The following is a 23,935-nucleotide window of genomic DNA, read 5'->3' on the forward strand; positions in this document are numbered from 1 at the left end:
GGCAGGAGCACTGTTTGAAACCACTGAGGCATCTCCACATCTATTTTTTTTTTTTAAAGTGGTAGAAAGTTACTTTATGACACCCCTCAATCCTCAGAATATCTGTTTTCATTTTTCTTCTATTCCTAATGTTTAGGACTATCCAGTGAGTTTAAGCAACTTGAATAATCTTTGTGGCAGAACTAATGCAGGCTCTGGCCATTGTCCACGTGTGCTCATTAAATACCTTCTGTGAAAACTTGATGCAGCTTGAAGGACTGTTGCAAGATTTCCCAAATTTCACAAGAACCATGTTTGTCTGGGAGGTGAACTGTGAAGCTGGTATGGCAGGAGGCTCATACACAGCCGGGGCATCCTTTTTTTGAGTAATGGTTCAAGTGCAAGGCGTTTGGGGGCAATACCAAGAATAAAAAACAATGATGGCTTGGCTTTGCTCTCCTGCAGCTGAAACTGAGTTGCAACAAGTCTTGCAGAAGGAAGTGCTATTGGTGCCTGCCTTAGGTCACGTGTTGAGTGGGATGGATGAAGGGAAACTGCATAGCTTCACTTTTTTTTAACATGTGTGGTGTTCTTCCACTGACTGTGTTCAGCACCTGGGGAACCTTTTCTATTATGTGTGTACCATTGCCTTTAGCAGTAATGGACGGGGACTCCATCATTTTTAAGGCTAAGAACTGGCCTTGGGAACATCCTGAAGCTTATTGGGACAGAGGATTTACTTCAGATCCTTTGTCCCTGCTTGTGTTCCCTCTGGTGTTGAGATTTCTTCTGGTGTAATTTCTTTAACCCTGTCCCCCCCCCCCCTGCCCTTTGTATCCCAACATGAAATGCAGACTGTCACATCTCAAAAGTCCTCTGTGCAGGCCTGTCAGTTCAGAGCTTGCCGTAGTGTTAGCATCTAGCCTTGCCATTCTTCTTAAAGGAAATGAAGCCTTGTCAGACTTGTACTAGCAATCTTTCTTTTTGGTTGATAAGAAACAATGGATAGAAGCATGGAAAATGCAGAGCAGTCAATAAGATAGTTTTGGGAAGATATCAGAACGTGTATTCAGTGATCAAGACTCCAGCTGTACTGCTAGATTAAATTAATCCAGCTGGTACTTCTGCTACAGGAAATCCTAAGCTCCTCCTTGTAGGCAGCAGAGTTTGTTACACATACTACTTTATAGAAGAAAGAAAACAAACACATTTTTATTTGGATAGTAGAACTACTGTTTGGAGCAAGGACATGGCTTATGCCTGTGGTGCAGGTGTATCTGGGTGTAACCTGCATGGAGATGTCTGTGGAAACCTGAGGTGCTAGTTCCGAAGAGGGCTTTAGATGATCTTAATGAAGTAAAGCAGAGGAAGGTTATCGGGGATATGTATGTATTCTGATGCTGTAGAAGGTGACTTCTTAAGAAGTAAAGATGGAACTCAGCATGCAAGGACCTTGGAATGCTTCTGCAAGGTATTCACTGTAGCTAAGAGTCATGTCAGCAGGCTTTATTTTGTGGAGGCAATGTGAAGGATCACTACTCGTGGTTTTTTTTTTTTTTTTTTTTTTACTAATTCAATTGTGGTTCTAGTAAAGATGACCACAGAGCAATTGGAATTTCACTCAGTAAGCTATAGGTGTACCATGTGTGTGTTTTGTTTTGTTTTTTTTTAAAAAAAGGAAAGTTGCTTTTGTGTAGTTTGAGAGTGCCTGTTTCAAATCTGTCTTAAATGTTTAAAGAAATATGCAATTTCCTTGTTAACTTTTTCTGGTGTGCCTCTTTGAATATTATTTATTGCATGATTTTATTAACAGGTTTTACTTATCAGACTCCAGTTTCTTATGTAGAGACTAGGTACAGTGTTTGCTAATACAGTTATTATCCCAGGGTTAGTGTACTTGCTTATTGTTTCATAACATGTTCAGAGCATAAAATTAACCACCTGTAAGCCTCCTTGCTTACTTCACTAAGAAGTTTTTTTCCCTTCTGTTTCCCAGAAATGGTGACTTCTGAGCATATTGGTGGGCTGTTTATACCTAGAAGAAAACTCTATAGACTTATACTTAAGAATTCAGAATATTGCTGTAGTAAAGTCTTTTTGACAAATGCCTCTTCCTTGCGCTTTCATCATTTCTCTAGAAGATAAATGTGAGGTTTAGCACCTGCAGAAGTTTCCATTAGAAATCCTGTTTTGATGTGCTCATAACTTTCCAAAACATTGATCTTTCAAGTTGAAATTTACTGCATGTATTTTGCACGAAGGTATTTGCAAGTCCTTTTTCTTTTAAGGTTATATCTTGTTTTCTTTCTGACCTATGGCAATATGGCAAAAAACAAACTCCTGGCAATACTAATGGGAAAAAAAAAAAAAACTGACTTTGTAAAAGATTGAAAACAAATGGCTAAAGCTTGAAAATACTTTTTCAACAGAATATGTTTTGGAGGGAAGGAATGTATTGATCATCCACAATAGTTGGTTGTCTCAAAAGCAAATGTAGCGTGGCTGCATGCCTTTCCATATGTGTGCATAGTTAATTGAATGCACACTTCCCATTTTTTTCATCCAGCATTCTCTTCTGTTGAAATAAAAGATCCAAGGACTCTAGAAGGTCAAGTTTAATAACAAAATACTTGACTTGGTTTCTCTTCAAAATAGTAATAAGAAACAAAATGACCAACCTGTGACATCTTTAAATTTATATTTTAATGTCAGAATTTTAATGCTGTTAGCTTAGTTGTGTTGCGTAAATACTTAATGAAAGTTAAACTTGAAATACTTTTAAATGATCACGTTTTCATCTTGAACCCTTTGTAAGAAAGCTGATGATACCAGGTAACACAGTTCTGCTCAGTTCTATTTTCATTATTTAAGGAGACTTTTTACTAATTGCCTTGTCATGATTTTAATCCTACAACATAAAGCAAGACACCACCACACCTATGTACCTGTGCATATGTATGCTTATGTGTTACGTATAATTTGTCCTAAAACATTTTTAGCATAGCTACTTAATGGAGAGTCTGTTATGCATTTCTGTGAAGTAGAACATTTGCTTGCTGAAGGAAGATAATTAGCTTAATGATTGGTATCACAAATCAAGTTCAGCAATGTGCAGGTGATATCCCCTAGATGCATTCATCCTGCTTTTGACGGCTGTCACTTCATCTTTACACTTCATGGGCTTTTTGTTTCTAATAATGTTTGTTAGACATGAGATATAATGTGACGAGACCTCTTTCATATCTGCTAACACAAGGGGTCTGTTTTCAGCTCTTAAATATCGTGGGGCAGAGGAGTAATCCTGCAGTGTTCTCAGGTTTTCTGTGCTGAGTGCCTGCTCAGCGTTTCAGAATCATCATCACTGTTTTCAGCCTCAGATACGCATCTACCCGAGCATCTCCACTTACTCCATATTATGAGCATGTTAAATACTAAAAATAAGAGGAGTTATTAGTTTTTGTGGGATAATTGCAGGGAGTTACAAGCATGAATTCTCCAGGGATGTCATTAGCTTGTTAATCACTTCACCTGTCAGATCTTATTGTTCTGTGCATACACACATGGATGAACTAATGAATAAGCAAGAGGAGGTGACAGAACAAGAAATCTGTTATGCTCTTATGTTGTCATATAGTCTTGATTACATTCCATGACTCCTGAGGTGAATTTATAGCTATAGTACTCTTTCCCTTGCGTTGCACTTAAATAACTGGTATTTTAAATCTATTTGCATTTCTAAGCTGCTCAATTAGAGACATGAGTTCTGACTGCAGTGATAAGCCAAGGATGCAGTTAATGTATGAGCAGCAGGCTAGGGATTACCATAAAAATTTCAGTATATATTAGCTGATTGTCCTTTCTTTCTTCTGTGGAGAGATCTTTCCAAAGAAAGAGGGGGCATCTCTTAACCCTAGGAGCTAACTGGCATTGTGTCGGGATGTAATAAATTCTGAATTAATCTAAATGTTTAGACAATTTTCTTTCTTGCCCTACCAGTCCTTCTCTTGTGATACCCTTCAATCAGACCATATTAGTAAGCATTCAAAGTCTTGCTCTCACAACCCAAACTGGAGGATTTATAGTGGGCAACTGGGTAGAAATTAAAAGTATGAAACACTTTTGGTCAGCCATGTATCTCCACCCTCCTGCTTGCAGGAATTCTGTGCGTTGATCCAACAAGGATGCTGTCTTCAAACTTCTGTTACCTCGTCCCCAATCAAGAAGAAATGGTTGCCATTTGGAGGAAGTATTGATCACAGAAATATTCCCTGCAGGCAAGTCTGCTATGGATGGCCTGCCTATATGTCTAAAAGGCTTGGATTCCACATTTGACCAATGAAAACAACATTCAGAGACTCATGCATTCTTCGTGTCTTCATACCAAAAAACATTGCATCATTTTTCACTTATGCAAAGACTTCGTAACATCAAAGCTTTTAGCAAATGGAATTTGATGTCAAAATTTGCAGTTAATTTAAAAGGCTAAAATCTCTTTCAACTCTGAAGATTACTTCCTTGCTGTACTTGCCCTGTATGTTATAATAGGCTGTGTTAGAAGCAATAATGGAAGGAAAACCCTGAGACAGATGAGACGTCCAGCTGGCTTTCAGAGAAATTGATCTAATTCATTGTAGAGATGCAGTTGAGGTATTCAGTTTTATGGTAAGAAACTGTAAATCAGTTTCTTGGGGGTCTGAACTGAGGTTCAGCTGCTAATATACTGAAGTTTATACTCAAGTTTGTTAGAAGACAAGTTGATGGAAAGATAAGTAGAAAGAGATAACATTGGATGAAGTTTCTTTTTTGTCTTGATCTATTGTATGTAGGGTGGTGAAACTTCTGGATCAGAGCATTGAGGGTGTGTGTGTGAACATAATGTGACTTGTTTCTAAAAACATGAATCCTGAAATTCTATTTAAGCTGCTCGGTGGGAGTTGCATTAGTAATTTCACAATATTTCTATTGAAAATAAATTCTGCTATTCTTGTGCCTTTTCTAGAGTTTGAAACACAGTTGATCAAGGGTGTATGGCTCTTTCCCGCATGCATTTTTCGAGGCTGTTTCTTTCCAGGCCTTCTCCTTGACACCAGGAAATTCTGCTGAGCCCTGGTCTAGATGGTAGCATCCTGCATCCATCAGTGAATGAACAAAGTTAAGAAAAATGCCAGGTTTAGTGTGAACAACTCCGATGTAATGGCAGCTTTTCTTGTAAGTACTTAAATCTGGACAAGGAGACCCAATCAGGACTGCTTTTTGTCTGTGCTCTACAAACACAACAAATGAAGTCACTGCCTCGTGGGCCTTCAGTCCAGGAAAAACAGGAAGCACGAGGATGGGAAACAGCTCTGTGCCCAGCTACACTTGTTGGTAGATAGCTGACTGAAATCCTGTTCTGACCATATCCTGGCCTCTAGTGCTGTGTAAACCCAAGTTACTATTCCCAACCTAGATTCTTGTATGCAAAGTCAGGAGTGTTTTGGTGGTGGTGAGAGCTGTATCTGTGCATAGCTGCACTGAGATGATGTCACTTCATGCACGTAGTCCAGGGCTGAGAGTTGTATTTAGGGAACTCTTGAGTCTGAAACTGTCTAGATATGTATACAAACCAGAGGGTTCTTGGGGACTGCTTGGTGGTCTGAAGGGCTTGGATCTAAAAGGTTATCTAATAAGAAAGCTACGAGAGCCTATGTTCCCTGCTATGGTAGCTCCTTTTTTTTCTAACTGCTGAGTCTGTTTCTTTCCTTGGCCATTGCTTTCACTTTTTTTTTTTTTTGCCTATTACTGCTAGGTTATTTAAGGTTGCCAGTAGTCATGCTTTTATTCTTTAATTCTTCAGCAACCTTTGAAGAGTCTGTACTTGGAAGGGGGCTATATTCTGCCTGTACTGGAAGCATTTTTGACTGGTTGTTGTGGGGTGGGAGTCAAGTTGTGTACTCACACTGCAGAGCTGTGCAGCTCATTCACTGTGTGAGCTTGTCTGTCCTTGTAGCTCAGCTGAGACTAGCTCCGAGTTGTGCCTTTAGCTTGTTTTTTGTAACTGACATGCAGCTCCTTGACATCCTATTTTTCCAGGCCATTAGTTCATGACTTGCATGTTCTGAAACTTGTTTTCCAGAGGTTATACGAACAACCTATTTTGAGATCATCCTTTTCCTTTTGTACACATGCATTTGTGTAATCTGGGACCAGAACATTATACACCTACTTCTTGTAGTTTATCTACTGTGATGTGGAAACAACTAGGTGTGTTATAACTGCTGAACTGAAGCCTTCTGCTTGTCCACGTTGTTCCTTTCAGTTCAGGGAAAGCATCTGTGTTGGGGGAGAGTTTATACTATGTGCTTCTATTTTAGCATTTATTTAAGCATTCATTCTAGGTGTTATGCTGACTTAATCTAGAGCCTGACAGGCATGATTCTGCTCGTCACTGGGACAGGACTCGGCTTGATTTATTATTTATTTATTTATTTTTTTGGTGCCCAACAAGATTGAAAATCAAATTAAGAGCCTATAAGTCTGGATATACTACAAGGACTATAATTTATCTAGCTTTCCCTAAATGTTCCTCAATGTCTGGCAATTTATAAATCAGTCTGTTTATTCAGAGTTTAATTGGAATGAACATGAACAGATTTAAGGGCTTTGATAGATTAAAGCAAAACCATAAAACACTTAAGTTGACCTACCAGAAAAAAGGTCTCTATGTGGGCATTAGTAACCCGTTTGCTGATGGGGGTAAGAAGTCTCTTCCTACAGTAACCATGCAATGCACTTGCCTTATTTTTAGGCTTTACCTGTGAAGCTTGATAGGTTCAAGTTGCCCCAATGTAACTAGAAGGAAACTTTAGCCCCAGTAAATTACGTTCCAAATCTGGTACTTTTGGTTCTCTGCAATATTTAATAAAAGCTGGCTGATAAAATGCCTCTGCTCTGGTGCCTATAAAAAGTTCTCCTGTTTATGTGGTGACAACCACCATCAGTTATTTTTCAGTATTCTCGTTTGGCTATGAGCCAGGGCATTGTAGAATAGCTGATTTCCTTGCTGTAATTTTGGAACTTCTCAGTGTGTTTTTGTAACTTCATTTTTAAATGAAGTTTATGAAAGTGGGGGACTAATGGTATTTGACTGCTAGAGCTGAGTACAGGCAGGACCCATGCTGTGTGAGTGTCACTTAGCTTTACCACTAATCTTGGAGCTATAGCACCACCTGCTATTCTTGCTGTAGGTTTTGCAAGTGAAAATGGAATTATCTGTTATGGTGTAGTGGTTTGTAAATTATCTGTGGCAGTCTAGGTTTAAACCATTAAACTTGTGCTGTCTGTGACTAAAATTAAGTACGAACTGAAAACTTCAGAGTAGAAAGATTAGGATACAGGTACAATCTCATGTTGTTCCACGGAAGAATCGGCCATCTTAGAAACAGACATAGACCCAGCAGTCCTCTCCTGCCTTCAGGGACAGGCGTTCTTAATGTTGAAAAGGTAAATTAGAGTAGTGGGTTACACATAAGAATTAGCAATGCTGATCAACAGTGGGAATGTTATTGATAGGGTTTGTTTGCTTAAAAACAAAAGGCTGTCATTTTAAAATCAGGCCTAAGCACTTGAGGGAGTAAATCTTTGGAAGTATTTTGCCAAATGTTCTTGGGAATATGTCATACTAAGTGTACTATGTAATGCGATACTAATAATTTTGGGTTTGGACTATTTGATATTCCCTTGTAAATTCTGAAAGCAAAAAATTTGTCAAGCCTTCAAAAAATGCGTTGTGCTTAGTGTGCTTTCAGTGGACTTGCCAACTTGGTAATAGCTTCTGGTCAAATGCCACAGTGCTAGCTGTCTGCAGCTTTTTATTGCGAGTTGAGGCAAGTCAGCTGGGCTTCCAGTTCTCAATTTCTTCATTAGGGCTGTGTGTCTTGGTGAACCAGGCTTACACTGGAGCTGGGATTGGTCAGGGTAGGCCCGGACTTGGAGCTCCCACCTAGAGAAGTGAGTCTGCTAGAGTCTTGCAAGGCTGGGCATAGCATGTGAGGGTGTTTGGACAAGAGAGGTTTGAAGTAGGGTGGGGATTCAAGCTGGTAAGCAGGGGATGCTCTTGCCTCGGAATAAATGGTAGTCCTCAAGTCCATGTCCTCTCAGTTATGAGAAACGAGCAAAGCTGGGATATTGACTGAAAAGTATTCCCCAAAACCAGTGTGACCCACAGAAGGGAGAGAGAATGACCGAGTGTGTAAGTTCCTGTCTGACCCTTTCAAAGACAGCCCTTGGTTAGGTTGACCACTGTCTGTGATGTAACCGAGGTAAGTAGTTCACCTTGAAAGAAACACCATGATGGTTGGTGCCAGGAGCAAATCTCTCCCTGGTCATAACAGGTATTTTTTGCCAATCTGAAAATCTTGCCAGTAACATTAAATTATCAATTGGCAGGTTAGCTGCCAGTGAGAGAAACACCCTTAATAGTTTTAGTAAAGTATTTCATATTAAAGGATAAAATGGTTGCTGTCTTGTTCATGGTGTTTTTCCCAGATCATGTTCAGTGCTTGTAAACTAATTGTAAATACCTTGAATGGAAGGTAAATATCTTGCATGGGGGACTACAGAAGCATTACTTGCATAATGTGGGTCTCTTTGTGATTAAAATCCAAGTACCTCATGCTCTTGTTTTTTTTTTTTTTTACCGTTACATGATAGCAACTTTTGTCTTGAATGTAGTTTGCATGCCTACTTGCGTTAATCTGTGCATATGAACTGCCTATTGACTTTTGAATAATGTAGTATGCTAATTAAAATGGTTAAGGTTTCTCCCTAAAGAGATCTTTATTTATGGTGGTGGTGCAGTGCAGATTGATTTAGATTTCTCTCATTCTCTTATCCACAGCAATTGGAACAGATCCAGAAGGAGCTAAGTGTTCTGGAAGAAGATATTAAACGAGTAGAGGTGAGGTGCCCCAATGTTCCAACTCTGGCAATTTTTCATTTCCATCAAGCTGTCTGCCTTGCTGTGGGGCTGCTGTGTTAAATTTATGGTGTTGGGTTCAGTAATGGGAAAACGAACAGATGATGTTCTTTCTTTAATTTGTTCATATAGTTGATGTGTGCAAGCTGCAGGTTGGTAAGAGGGCGCTTTATGGAAACTTATCTCTTATATAATCATATCTTTCAATTTCTTTGTATGGGTAGTAAGTATTTTAGAATAACCACCAGAAATCAACAGCTGGTTTATTGATCGTAACTGATTTTTGTTTGTTGCCCTATTCTGGCTGTTTGCACAGGGTATTTAAATTTTAAGTGTGCCACTCTTAGGATGGAGATGTACTGGGGTGCACGAGAGAGCTGTAACACAGAGGCAGGGTAGGAACAGAACCAGCTCCTGTCATGTCAAAGCAGAAAGAATCTGCTACTTCCTGATGTAATTCTTCTAATTTTGGTAGGGATCTCTTTAGACTTTAAGAATTATTCTTTAAGTATTTGTAAACCCATCAGCGTAATCTTTCTGTACTTATTTAGTTCTTCAGGTTTCTGTTTGGTCCTTTCCTGTAATCATTATAGTGTTTTGATTGTGAAATAGGCAATTTTCACGAATGCATCAAATTTGGCCACCTCTCAAAAACAGAGTTCCCTTAGAGCTTCTTGGAAATCAATTTGCATGTCTGCTGCTTCACTGCCAGCTTCCATGCACTGCCCAAAAGCCTATTAGATTTCTTCATTTACTTACAATTCATATAAATGCTGATGAATAATCAAAATATAAATAAAACTGACAACCGCCAGAACTTCCCTTCAGATGATAGCTGCACAAATTATAGCTTGGTAGGTAACAAGCTGGCTTTCCTGAATCTTCCCATTCTTGGGAAATAAATATAAATTTGCTTGTTAGACTGGTAAAATAGGCCTTCAGATTTAGGAGAAGCTATTCCCAAAGCTGTTGGATTCCTTGAAGAATATCTAGCTCCCTGCTTTTCTGCTCTTTAATCAAGCCCTTCAGTGGACGGCAGCTGGAATATGCATCCAGTGTGTGACAGTGACCTTACGGCTGACCTCTGAAGTCTGGGATGTCTTTTGTCACAAATATCTTACTTTCTACCTAGCAACTAATGGGCACCTAGTGGGAATTTAAAAAGCTCCAGTAATGTTGTCCTGGAACACCTTGCCCCCCTACCTAATGAGCTGCAGCATCCTTCATAGCTTTCATTTCTCAAATGGGTTAAAGATAGAATCTCCTACTGGGTGCACTGCAGTGATTTAGCCTTCAAGTGACAAAGCCAAGTTCATGTGCAAAGTTTCTGTTGTGCATCTGTCCCACAGAAGGTTGATATATCCTCTTTCAAGTCTAAGGCACGATGCCACCTTTGCTTTGCCTTCTTTTGGCCGTTCTTGCCCTGATCCACATCCAACATGACTTTATAGCTGTGAAGGCTATAGATAAAAGCTTGCATCTATGTCAGAAGTGTGGTTAGAGCTTGCTTGTTCTGCTGTGTTTGAGAGGTACTGGGTTAGAGGCCATTGATGTTAACTGAATCATTTTTTTTCTTTTTGAGTATAAGCTTCATAACTGCTCTTTTGGGGCAGGGGGGGAATCACTGTGGAGTTTCATAAACACAATTGGAGCAAAACTGAAAGGAAAAGTGTAACGACTTCTAGGTGGAAGCTGAAGAAGTGCAGATACAGTTGGTTATTTGCTTGGAGGGGAAAAAAACACCTCTGTAAATACCATATATTGAAACGTTCATGTATTCATGTATTGTCAGCTTTGCTGTAATGTGGCTTTCTGTTTCAGGAAATGAGTGGCTTGTATTCCCCAGTCAGTGAGGACAGTACAGTGCCACAGTTCGAAGCTCCTTCACCTTCGCACAGGTATGGACCTTGCAACTCGGAATGTGGATTTGGGACTGTACATATTGCACTATGCTTGTTAGTCTTTTCCATGCAATGCACAAAACACAAGCAAAACTAGACTTTGAGTACCATACAGTATGTTCTGTTTTTGATTGATACAAACTCTAGTAGAAGAAAGCAGTGAAAGCAAAGAAAGCAAACACCATCTGAGACTATAGTTGGATGAAAAAACACATCTCTTACCCAGATACTGTGGAAAGCTGATAATTTTAAATGTAGAATGGATTAGTTAACTTGAATTCTAGGCCTTTGCTATGGTATGAAATGTTACTATTAAATACATACTACCTTTCCTGAACACTATGCAGTTTTGCTTCGCATATGAAAAGTCTAAATTTTGTATGATACTGTTGTCCTATAGCTTTTCCACTCAGCATGAGTGGCTAAAGGTATAGGCTCACAGAATCAGATTTAAACAGAATCAAGAGTATGCATGTTTTAATGTCTGATTTGATTTAATGAAATATATTTCTAATAACATACTTTCAATGTGGATTTTTGTCTGAAATATTGCATAGTCTGGTTTCTTGATGACAAAATTGCAGATGCTTCTTATGTCCAAGTTGCACGTGCCAGGGTTTGTAGTGTTCCACTTCTTCATAGCCCTATTTTTTGGCTGTAGGAAAGCTCAGATTTTACAGGGCCAAGTTATGTTATTAAATGATCATCTCTACTACTTCTCCCAAGTGTATTTTCCTAATAGTGGAGTTCTTTGTGGTTGACTTTGTTATAAAATTTTCTCAGTACCTTTTCTACAACTAGGGGTTCTAAACCTGGTAGTACAGAAGTGAGAAAGATACGATCAGATTTCCTCTCCTGGACACATTTCGGTATAGTGCTTTGTTATGGAGCGTAGCAGTAGTAGCTGGGGCTTTTACTGAGATGCTGTTTCTGGATATAGAGACAAGTATCTCTCATTTCTAGGAAATTCTAGTTGGCCCTGAGGGAAGGGATGGGAATATGGCCAAGATGGATGGGAGCAGTGTTTGTTACTCTGCTGTTTGCCCAATTTTTGGATGCAGGTGCATCTTCATGTGGGTTACTGCTGTTCTGCTAAGCAGCAGTTTTGTGAAGATGAGATTTTTGTCAGGTTCTACCAGTTCACCGGTTATTGGCTATTAAACAGTTTTGCTTGTGGTTTGTTTCAAGTTACTGCTACTTGAGGAAAACTTAGGCATGGGTTGGGCTGGACTTGTTACTTCTATGTTGAATGGCTTCAGGCCTAGAAACCTTTTTTCTAGGAAGATTGTATTTATGAGTAGATGTGTGTTACTTGGGGCAAGTTAACAAACAAGCTCCCAAAGAACTTTCTGTTGAAACCTGTTGACACCTGAGAAAATATTTTAAGCCCAGGACTCTTTGTGAAAGAGTTCACAAATCTGCTGCGTGTGACCTATACTGGTTTCAGTCTACTGAGAGTTCTTACTATTTCTTCATGCCTGCTTATTTTGTGTGCTAGGGTCAGTTGTTTTCAGTTCTTCCTTTGGAAGATGCAAGATAATGTCTCGAATATTTCAGGGAGCTTCAGCTAAGGTCTGCTGGGAGATGGTGTGGATCAGATTATGGCAGGTGCAGAGACCATGAGTTTGTGTTTTTGCCAGGTCTTATTATGTTTGTCCAGTTCCATCTTGGTTGGGTCTTGAACCTTTGTAGGTTGTTTTCCCCTGTTACAAAACAATACCAAGAGTGTGGTAAAACGAAGTGTTTAGGGTTTTTCTGTAGTGTTTGGAGTTGCCTTCTCTCTCAGTGTAAGACCTGCTTTTCTATTTCTTACTGACACTGCTGCGTTAGAGGTAGTTCTGAGTGTGCAAAGAAAATAGTAGGTGAAGGTGGTGTTTGAACAGGTATCACTTTTTGCCTGGCTGTTGCAGCTTCTATCCCTGTCCTATTCAGAAGTTGTTTTTATGTATTTCAAGTAATTGAATTGGCTTAAATTACCCAACCTCTGATTCCGGAAACTTCTACCCCTTGAAATTCATTCTCTTTTCATCATTAAATAAAAGTTCTGGAGAGTATCTCATGAATTAACTGTTACTCCTTATTGGAAAGAATAGTGCAGAACAACTGATAGGAGCTTTAATCTGCTGGTTTTTCCAGTTCTATGTTAACTGATATATTTAATCTTCAAAGTGCATTTATTGATGCTGTGAATCAGTAAGAATGAAATACAAATGTTTCTGAGATAGCTTCACTTCCTTCATTTAACTTCAGTTAGAAGTTTAAGTATCTGCAAGTTTAATATTTTAACAGAATTAAAATAGTATGTATATTTAATAAAGAATATAACTTGTTAACATGCTTAATACACTGAAATTAAATAGTCATATAAATTTACTATTTTGTGTCATAAATAGCACAAGGCCAAGGATCCAAGCTGAGATCTAAAAAATAGTTTCTTTAGCCTTTGAATTTAAAGCTCAAGAATATAGTTCTCTGGAATTCCAAGTTTTATCTGGTCTCTGGTGACTTGCCCTTATTCATCTGCTTCCTCCGAATTACAAGCTTGCTCCATTAATTCTGTGTCTTTTCATCTTTAATAGCTTTGTTTCCTATCCCAAACAGATTGAAAATGTGAAACTACAGTGCCTCCCACCCATCTTCCTTTTTAAGTCCCTTAGCAAAAAAGCGAATGCTGTCGTGTTCAATACACTCTCTGCTTCAAGAAACAAACATTTTCCCCTTTATGCTTGTTCAGGGTATGATGAAATATTCAATTGGGTAATAGCATGGCACTTGTTTACAGGATTGCAGATTGCTGGGTTTGTATACTAATAGAGAACAAGATGGGAAGAATAGGGAAAAGAACAAATAGTTCTGGGTAGGGTTTTTCTGAACAGGCGTATGTGCTATTTTTGCTATCAGTAAATGGTGCAAACAAGAGATACAAGTAAGCAACTTCTGTGACTAGCTGTTCAGGTAGTACTAGCAATAACAAACGATCACTCTAATAGGCATTTCTCAGGAAAGATTCTGATCTAAAAATTAGTTGCCTGGTAACTCAGGGTCAGTTATCAAAATCCTGATCTCCTTCCCCTCCATTTGTTCTAATTACTCTTCACATGCATAAGACCATAACAAATGTGATTTAGAGACCACAGGTTGCTGCGTTGCTGTTCTTCTTGTTCCAGATTTTAAAATGTGTCATTTTAGTGTAGCTGGATCTCTTAACTGAGCCTACTGCTGCAGCTTCTTAAGAAGAGCTTAGAGGAAACTTGCATTTTTCTGATTATTTGCTTCCTGTTTTTTAAAAGGAAAACATACAAGCTTTTGCCAGCTAACTCTGCTACAGGCTCTGCACAGAAATGACTTTGAATTTGTATTCTGGTTAGGGAAATGACGTCTGCACTCTTGAAGGCTCTACATCACCAGACAACCTGCAGCAGAACGAGACTAGACGCTCTAAGTCTCTGTGTTTTGCTGTTAATTGCCACTATACCTGTCTCGGAGTGGAGTACTTTTTCATTGCTTTCCAGCCAAGTGTCTTACTCATGCTGTTCCTGGCAGGATCTGCTGTACGTGTTTCATTATTTCTTGTGGCCACATTCTAATTTAAAGTTCATTGTCCCTGACCGTGCTTGAAAAAGCTCTGCTGCTTTCTCCCTGCAATAGCTAGCAGCAGATAATGATTTTTATCCCTTAGATTTTCTTTGTTTGTAGCTTTTGTCTTGCTTGTAACAGAACTCCAATCAATCTCATCTCGCTAGTTAGCCACTAGCGATACTTTAAAATCATCTCTCATCATCTGTTTCTACTTCCTTCTACCTCCAGGGGAGCTTTAAAACATTCAGAGAAATATTTAAGCACTAGTACCACTATTTCATCCTTCTAGATTTGCAGGTACCCTGACTGGCATTTCAGCCAGACCACTTGTTTTATGACCAAGGATGTCAAGTGTACGCATCAGTTCTGGCAGCTATTACATAAACATCAAGAGGCACAACTGTCTTGTACAAAACCAGGACAAACGAATGTTCTGGCAGCTTTTTAAAGAAACCTTCAATTTTCCCAAGCAGTGCTTAAATCCAGGGTTACCGTATAAGTAAAACTGAGAATAATGAGCATAGCTTCTTTTCTGTCCAAGCCAAGTGACATAGCAGAAATGAGTTACAGAATAAAGATTTCCAGAAACAAGCCATGATGATATTTACAATGTGTTCTCTGTAACTATTAAAACAGTATTCTTTTATGTTAACCTGTATTTTAAATTTTTTAGTAAGTTTTAATCTGGCTCTGGTGTTGCATTCTGATGGCTAAATATTTTGCCCATGTGTATAAGAATACTGAACCACCTGTTTTCTGACTGTATCAGATGCTTTTGCATTCTTTGGAAGTTGAATTCCTGGAGTTAGCATATGTTTTTGAAAACAGCGATTTAAGGTATGCTGTGTCATAAATACTGATTATGCATGGTAGCGGTTTCCAGTAATAATCCTGGCTGTCGGTATTGGGTTTAATTCTATGTTTTGTTGCTGGTATCCTGTATTGATTCAGAAATGCCGTGAACACTTGTCTTCCTTAAGTTGGTTCCTCTATCTTCTTGTTCATGGTGCTGTTTCAAATGTCACAGCATTAAATTTCCCTTTTTTCAAAGGAAGCGAAATCCATTGGTGGCATGTTATTTTCAGAATGTCCTACCCTGCATATTTTGTACAGAAGATGACTTCACATTCTAATTAAAAATTATTAGATTGCGCTACACTTAATTGTGTGTGACAGTAAACAAATTTCTTGTATATACAAAGATGATCAGCATTCTGTTGTAGACATCCTGTATTTAAAAAAAAAAAAAAAAAAAACACAACAAGAAAACCTACATCCCTCCCAGCCCCCCAAACAAAAAACAACCTTGTGCTCCCTGTCTGTAAAATGGATTTCAAAGGCAAGTGGTTCTACAGGATGTAAGAGGATGGGAGAGAAAAATGGGTTGGAAATGATAAAGGATGATTGTACAGTGATTTAAGCAGACTATTTCTTTTGGTTTTGCAGTAGTATTATTGACTCCACGGAGTACAGCCAGCCTCCAGGCTTCAGTGGCAGTTCTCAGGTAAGGTAATACATGTGTCTGCACACAGGGGAAAGGAGTAGCAGATGTGGAGGTTGGGGAGAGATTAAGAAAAACATAACACAATTCAGGGTGCCAGTGAACTGGCCTCTTGCTTTAACTGGTTATGAGGGCAAACTGCAGGGGATTGTCCCCCTCTGCTCTGCCCTGGTGATGCCCCACCTGCAGTGCTATGTCCAGGTCTGGGGTCCCCAGCACCAGAAGGATGTGGGGCTGTTAGAGTGGGTCCAGAGGAGGGCACAAAGATGCTCAAGGGGCTGGAGCACCTCTCCTACAAAGAGAGGCTGAGAGATCTGGGGCTGCTCATCCTATAGGAGAAGGCTACAAGGAGACCTTATTGCAACCTTTCAGTCCTTTAAGGGGTCTTACATTTAAAAAAAAAAAAAAAAAAAAAGGGGGGGGCGGGAAGGAGAGAAACTCTTTAGTCCATCAGATAACGACAAGGGGGAATGGTTTATAACCTAAAAGTACGGAGACTTAAATTTGAGGTTAGGAGGAAATTCTTCACTCAGAGGGAGGTGAGGCACTGGCACAGGTTGCCCTGAGAGGCTGTGGATGCCCCATCCCTGGAGGTGTTCAAGTCCAGGTTAGATGAGGCCCTGGGCAACCTGATCTAGTGGGTGGTGTCCCTGCCTATGGCAGGGGGTGGGGTTGGAACTGGGTGATCCTTGAGGTCCCTTCCAACCCGAGACATTCTATGATTTTAGCCTCAGAAATGACTGTTCATGATAATGAATGTTCATAGTAATGCAGACAAAGAAAATTAATCTAGTGTATTTAGATTGTGACTTAATTCCCAAAGGTGACTCTACCAAGGCAGGGGGGACACATTTTGCTCTCCATCTCTTCAAGTCAGCAGTATTTTGGAAGGGATGTAAATTCCTCACCTTTTGCATTGACCTAAATAGTTTTGGATCAAATCTGACTTCTAATACAGGAACAGTTGTTCTCCAAACATACAGTTGTCTTGTAGTCTGTCATTGTTAGGGCCTTACAAACTGTACTAAGACTTCATATTGCAAAGGGCAAGAAGTTGAGCACATAATGAAGCAGTTTGGCAGGCAGCCTCTAAACTCGGTTCGACCTGCGTGGCCTAGCTCCAAACCCATGGCAGTGCTGTCACTTGGGGGTGGATCAGCTGAGCTGTGAAGATCACACTGGTATCCAGCTCACTGCTTCAAAAGGGGTTTGGTTATAGAGAAGTTCTTATTTAGGCTGGTTGCTGGTTACATGCAAACTCATGTCTCTGGTGCTCTCTTGGTGGGCACACAAGTATTAAGCAACTAGCAAATTAACAGGTGCAAGTGCTGCTGGATCCTGTCTGACAGTAACTGATAGACCTGAATCTGGGGCTTTTTGCAGCTGTGTAACTAATTGGTCATGAGAAACTTTCCTATGTTAGCCTGTGGAAGGAAGTTTGTAGTTCCTGATACTGTGGTCTGTGAGGTTTTTGCTTGAATGAAGGATTGCAGCTCCACCATGCTCTAAAGGGCATGTAAATTCTCGGTGGGGGTTTTATGTTCGGGACTGATATGTTATAGTGTGTGTTTGTTCTCCGCTGGCACTACTTGCCTCGGTGCTTTAATTTTTCCTTTGAAGTGGAAAGAAATGGCATAGCTGTACTGCACAGAACAAACAACCTAGATTTTCTAGTCATTCCTGTGACAGTCTTATTTGTGAGAGTAATTTTTTGTCCTCAAATGCGATTTTTTGTCCTTGACAGTGCAAAGACTGTATTCTCCAGTGCAAATTTGCTAATCAAACTTTAATGTATGTTTGGATCGGGAGTTGAGAGAGAACTCTTAAGCCTTTCATTCAAAGGTAGTCTCATTTCAACAAGAGTTTACAGCGAAAAGTTATTTACAGTAAAAACAGTTCTAAGAATGTAAATTCAATTGTGTACTTTAAACTGTCAGTCACACCAGAAATCTTAGATTCAGTACAGCTGCAGTACACAGCCATGCTGGAATGGACAGCATATTGTGCTTTCCTGATATGATGACTCTTGGCATTGCTTGCAAATGTGTTCTTAAAGAAGAATTTATATATCACTGAGCTACAGGACAATTTTAAATAAACAGTGGACAAGTTGCATAGGTCCTGGGGAATCCTGCAGGTAGTATTTAGTTGCAGTACCTCTCGTTTTTGCTGGCAATCAGGAGCTTGTATACAGCTATGAAGCTCTTTCTGTTTAAGAGGACTCCTTGGGGTGCCTACTGGAGTTCAGGCAGAAGAATAACTCTTGATAAGAGTAATCTTAACTAATGTTCTCAGCTGGAACAACCATAACAGGTTTCTTAGTTTCCATAACACAGTGAGCAGTTTTCTCTTATTTCCCATTATTTCTTCACTCCTGTTTCCTGGCATTGCTTAACAAGTAGCTGTGAAGCAGACTTGTTTGCTTAGAAGCTCATCACATGGTTTGGTTTTAAAAAGAAAAAAAAAAAAAGAGTTGCTTAAAATCCTTAGCTGCTGAGCATCATGTCAAGATGGCTTAATGCAGATGGGTTCCCAGGACAGCTGGATCACTGGAGACCTGCTCCAGGGGGATTTTCCTCTGGAGACCAAGCAGCTGTGTGAAATGGCAGGCAAGCTGCTTCAAAACACAGGGGCTACCTCGGTGTGTACCGACCCATCTAGCAGATTTAGGCTTGGGTTATATCACTCATCACGTTGCAGGCAGTTTGTCTTAACAAGACTGAAGTGCTTGCTGCTCAGCACTTGGAGTTGTTTTGAGCCCTTCGTGCTTCTGGTGTGCCGAGAGAGGCTGGAGCCCTCGCAGGCTGGTGCTCCAAATTAAGAGAGATGCCATAAGAGTGTTCCATTAAAGCTCTCTTAAAGCTGTTGAAGCTTTAGAAAATTGCAGTTAAAAGGTGTTGAGGTAGAAGTACTTCCCAGCGTTGGAGCTGTGTTTTGAGATTGGAGCTGCTTGCAAGAAGAAAGAAGCTGTTGAGCAGAGGCACAGTCAGCGTGTGGTTGTGAGTCATGATGCCAGCACATAGCTGGGGGCCTCGCACAGGAGCTGACACTTGGAGATCTTGTGGCTTGGGGTTTGCTTTCCTCCTTATAAGTTAAGATACTGTTCATACAGCTGTAAGAACTTCAGACTAGGTTATAAACTTAGTTAATCCTTGGTAGCTTTCTGGATGGTTGTAATGCATGCAGCCTGTTCTCCTGCATGGATTGAGGGGGAGTTAAGTCCTTCCTGGTGTGTGCTGGATGGGTTTTGTTAGTGCTGGTGAGTGGCACTACAGCCCCTGTGCATGTTCGGGGTGCTCACTAGGAAGCCTTCGTTATGGAGCTTGATGGTTCTTGGATCTTCTAGCGTTTCCTCATTAGCTTTGAGCAAGTGTGATGTGTGAGACTTTAACTAAAAGCAAGGTGCTCTTCATGCCTCTCCTGTAATAGAGGAATTTGTTCCTTTCACTAGTGATTACAGCAAGTACTTGGTTTTCTGGTTCTTCTTGGGGGAGAGGTGGTGGATGCAGTTTCAGTCCCTTGCTTCTGTCTCTCACTACTGCTGCTTACGTAGATTGGGAAATGACTTTTATATTTCCAAGGACTTCTTTTCAACTAACCTTTGAACTTGATGGTGTCTTAGTGTATCTCTGCTTCATTTGCTTATTTTATAGTTACTGAGTTACTTTAAAAGAAATAATTTAGTAACTACCTCCTTAAAATAAACAACCCCTCTTTTCAAGCAGTTTTTCAGAGCTCTAGCAAGAATGCCCAAGTCCATGTGGTGTGAGAACTGGAAGCTCCGGGGGTTGCTGCTATTCTGTGTATGAAGCTGAATTTGCAAAGATTCAGAAAACAAGTACTGTCGAAAAGCAGCTGCTTGTATGCACCCTGTAACTTGACAACTTGAGACTCTAAGCATAACTGTTGATAGTAATAAGAGATTTATTGTCACTGTAAACTTTTTAACTAGCCAGATATAATCTATAAACTGTTTGCAATTTATTAAAATCTACTGAAATAGAACCCGGGCCTGGCTTTACTTTTCTGAAGAAGGTTCTCTCCTCCATTCAGACCAAAAAGCAGCCCTGGTATAACAGCACGCTAGCCTCACGACGGAAGCGGCTCACGGCTCACTTTGAGGACCTAGAGCAGTGCTATTTTTCCACAAGGATGACACGTGTCTCAGGTGAGTTCTTGCTCAGTGTTCAGCTCCTGACATTAGTTAACTTCTACAGTCCTAGTCTGCAGAAAAGAGAGAGCAGCCTTTACCTTTTCCCTGCCTGGGAATTTTGCTCTGCATATTTGTGTATAACTCAAATAATCCCACCTAGGTTTTTGACTGATCTTTGAGGTTTTTAAGCTTATAAAATGATTCCATCATTTAGGAGGGAGTTGTATATTGTGCTGTAATGCTGTACTGTGAAAGGGCATAATGTGTAACAAACAACTTCACCGATGCTTGTCCTGAAGATGTGAATGCTTGAAAACAGTGCCTGGGTAGCCTTTCTACTAGGTGTGGTATAAATGCAGCAGTTAAAACGTTACTACCAAAGTACTGCAGAAGTAAAAACAAGTTGATAAATGCTTACATATTTAACAGGCAATATGACACTTGCATGTTGTCTAGATCATGAGTCTTGGTTAAAAAATGGCTTGAAGCATACAAGCTGAGTGTGCAGGCATGTCATTATCCCATGGGGCACACCTTAGATTTAATACTTGTTTTGTAGAATTAGAAGCTGTTTTCACAGTTGCCTAGATTGCCTCATTCATAATTGAGTAACAGTGTGACAGCAGCTAGAGTAATTGTTACATAGAGGATGGATGGTTCTTAATTACATAAGAAGATTCTCCTCAGAAATGAATGGGTCAAATGAATGCCTCTTGAGGGAGAGGAGGGTTGTTCTCTGGCTCCCCTGGGGAAGAAGCAAGCTTTGGGGGGAAGTTCTGTATGATGAGCTGTGGCACGCAAGAGATCTGCCACACCAGGCTCTGAGCCTCAGCTTATACAAAGAAGGGCAGAGCGCAAGAATGAGTGGGGAGCCACCAGGGATGAGAGAAACCTCAGAGGCTTAAGAGGGAACCAGGCAGAGGTTGCTGCGGCAGAATATCTTCCCTCATAACCTTGGAAGGCAAGGATCAACCTCCAGAGGACGTATCAGCAAGCAAGCCAGGGCAGAAATTCCTGCTGTTCTCCTCTGTGGATTTAGTTTGAGTCTTATCCACTTCAAAATCATCAAGGTCTTATTTCTTTTTTCATTTTTTTTTTAAAAAATAGCCTTTATTTTTAAAGGCTACCAGACATTTTAGGGGAGCTCATACTTGGGTGAAAGACCTGGGCATATCTATTTCAGGGTGGTGCCTGGCTCAGGTCTTGTTGTGCACAGCAGCATAACTTTAACAGAGTGTGACACACTGGGAGAGTGCTTCAGGAGCTGGAAGATTGGAGAAGCTGCTTGTGTATGACCAGCCTGTCTGCACTGAAGTGCTAGCAATGCTTTGCAGACTACAGCACTTCACAGATCACACTGAGATGCTTTCATACAGTGTTATCTGGGTGATGCGTAACTGTGTTCATGTTAAAATAATACCTTTATTAACAGAGGATAACAAATGGGACTTTTCCCGGCATTCCCTTGTGGAAGGCATCCTTCTTCATAATTGGAACTATAAATATGAATGCGATGAAACTGTTTTATTTGTGTGTCAGCTGCACCAAGAGTGGAGGATTTGCAAGTGTGAGTTTTTCCCTAAATAAGGGATAACCTGTAATACTTAATTAGGTTTTCTTCTATTCGGAGTCATTCCTGCTTTTTGACACATTTTAAATAGGATTTAATGTGGCTATATGCTTTTTGCAAGATATATGTTTTTGCAGGAGATGCCTGAGAGCCTTCTACTAAGGAGTGGAGAAGTAATATAACTGTAATTATGAAATGGCCTTGCACTTTGACAGGGAAAATGTCTTGAGAAATAACACTTGGTTTTCCAGGCATAGATACAGAATAAATTATAGGAGGACTGAGTGCTTGATCTCAAAATATGGGAAATGGAAGAGTAGCAGCTATTTGCGCCTATTAAAGTGTCAAAGGAGGAGGAAGGAGTCTTTGAAAAATACTGACTGATGTTTACATACTTCTCAAGCTGTTTCCTGTAGCGGTCAGGTGCAGATGATTTAATTTAGAGCAGTACTTTGTTCATTTTGCCTATTTTGATCCATCTGACATGGGTAATGTACCCACAGCCAGGACCCTTAAACATGCTAATTACTGGCCTCCCCTGTTCCTTTATACAATCAAACATTAAACAGTGTGTGAGGGAGACTTCAAAATGCCTTATGACTGTGGAGCAGTATAATTATTTCTGATGGCAGGGAATTACCAAGGTGCAGAAAGTGATTATTCTGTTTTCCCACCAGAAATCATAGTTGAATTTTACCATTGAAACCTTGTTTTTCTTTTCACCCCACTATTTCCAAAGACTTCTAGGGAGTTGAGCTTTGTCACTTCCTTATGCTATTGATAAGGAACTGATAAGGATAACTAGAGCATGAATTCGTGACTTCAGAGGCACAAGAGATGTGTGCACTGTGCTGCTGCAGTAGTCTAACAGAAGGCGAGGTGTGCAGTGCTGTGACTTGCATGCTGGCCTGCCTGTAAACTGAGGTGCTGTGTGTTAGTGATCACTGCTCTCAGCTTGGTCTCTTACACTATCGTGCAAAAAGACAACAGAAGTGTAGCGTTAGAGGAAGAAAGGGGGAACTGCTGCAAATTCTGGGGGTAGTTGCAAAGCCTGAGGGCTCTGTCTGGTGTTTGACTGCAGATGCATGATCACTTTCAGGAAAGCTGGCTTGTCCACAGGGCATTGCTGTAAGCTAGGAATTTTTCCTTATTTAGGAAATTCCAAATTTTAAAACGGTTTAAACAAAATTCCATTCATACTGAGGAAAGTTAGGACTTGAGGTTGCAGGGAATAATTTTTAGTTATCTATACTGCAATTTAGTTTTAACTTTTGTAGCAAACTTCCATTTTCCACAGAATGTTTATCATCATTATTCAAGCTGGCTCAATTTCACCTTGTCTGCTGAAGGTCATAATTCCACAAAGCTTACAGCTCAGGGAGTCTTCTGGTTTCATGCTTGTCTCCCTTCTCCAGCCATGAAACAGCTCTCCCCTAGCTCTGTTGCTTTTGGAGTAACAAGAGAAATATTTTCTGCTAGAAGTATTTGGAATGTAATTGACACCAAATGTAGGCATATTGTAACTGAAGTACAATTCAGGGGAAAGGGAATATATTTTCACTTCCATTGAATGCTAGACATATTCTTTACGCTGCATGTTGATGTGCTTAAGGATTTTCTGTTAATAATCTTCGTGGCCTACGGGCTTTGAATTTGACTAAAATAAGTGAGCTCATCTACCAGGAAAGCTGTATTTGTGATCACTAGGCGGATTCTCAATGCAGTAGGTTCACTGGAAAGACTTAATTTACACTCTGAAAATCCTGCTGCCTTCAGGGAATGCTAGAGGTGGGAAATAAAACCTGTTTTTGACCAAGAATCCTTCCCAAATAACAGGCAGATGTGGTGTCACATGAAGATATGCATTTTGATGATTGTTTGCTGCTGTGTTTATTCACCTTATTATTCTTCATCCTCCCCAACTCTGGTACCCCTCCCTAGATGACAGCAGAACCACAAGCCAGCTGGATGAGTTTCAGGAGTGTCTATCCAAGTTCACACGCTACAATTCTGTCCGCCCCCTGGCAACGCTGTCCTATGCTAGTGACCTCTACAATGGCTCCAGCATAGTCTCCAGGTAAGAAATACTGTGCCTCTAACAGCACGTTTCATGGCAATACAGGCAGCTGAGGCCAAATTAATGACTTGTATTAAACAAGTTATGGTCTGTACATGTACAACACTTGACTGTGGCTTCCTGAAATAGTTTGGCAGATGTATGGTTATCATTGATCTGTGAAGGCACTTGAGTACCACAGTACTATTTTCTTCCAGTTTGTATTCAAGACCAAGTGCA

At 40.1% G+C, this 23,935-nt stretch overlaps 1 protein-coding gene across 2 annotated transcripts in view; it reads left to right on the forward strand.

Moving 5' to 3' along the window:
- Positions 1 to 23,935, forward strand: part of COP1 (COP1 E3 ubiquitin ligase) — a 125,218-nt gene that overhangs the window by 14,248 nt on the left and 87,035 nt on the right. For both annotated transcript variants that reach the window (XM_084526917.1, XM_084526918.1), the window contains exons 7-11: positions 8,858 to 8,917; positions 10,757 to 10,833; positions 15,862 to 15,919; positions 19,970 to 20,084; positions 23,581 to 23,716. In XM_084526917.1, coding sequence (XP_084383043.1) covers positions 8,858 to 8,917; positions 10,757 to 10,833; positions 15,862 to 15,919; positions 19,970 to 20,084; positions 23,581 to 23,716 — 446 coding nt within the window. The remainder of the gene's footprint in view (positions 1 to 8,857; positions 8,918 to 10,756; positions 10,834 to 15,861; positions 15,920 to 19,969; positions 20,085 to 23,580; positions 23,717 to 23,935) is intronic.

Source organism: Aythya ferina (assembly GCF_964211825.1).
Source record: "Aythya ferina genome assembly, chromosome: 8".
NCBI lineage: Eukaryota > Metazoa > Chordata > Aves > Anseriformes > Anatidae > Aythya > Aythya ferina.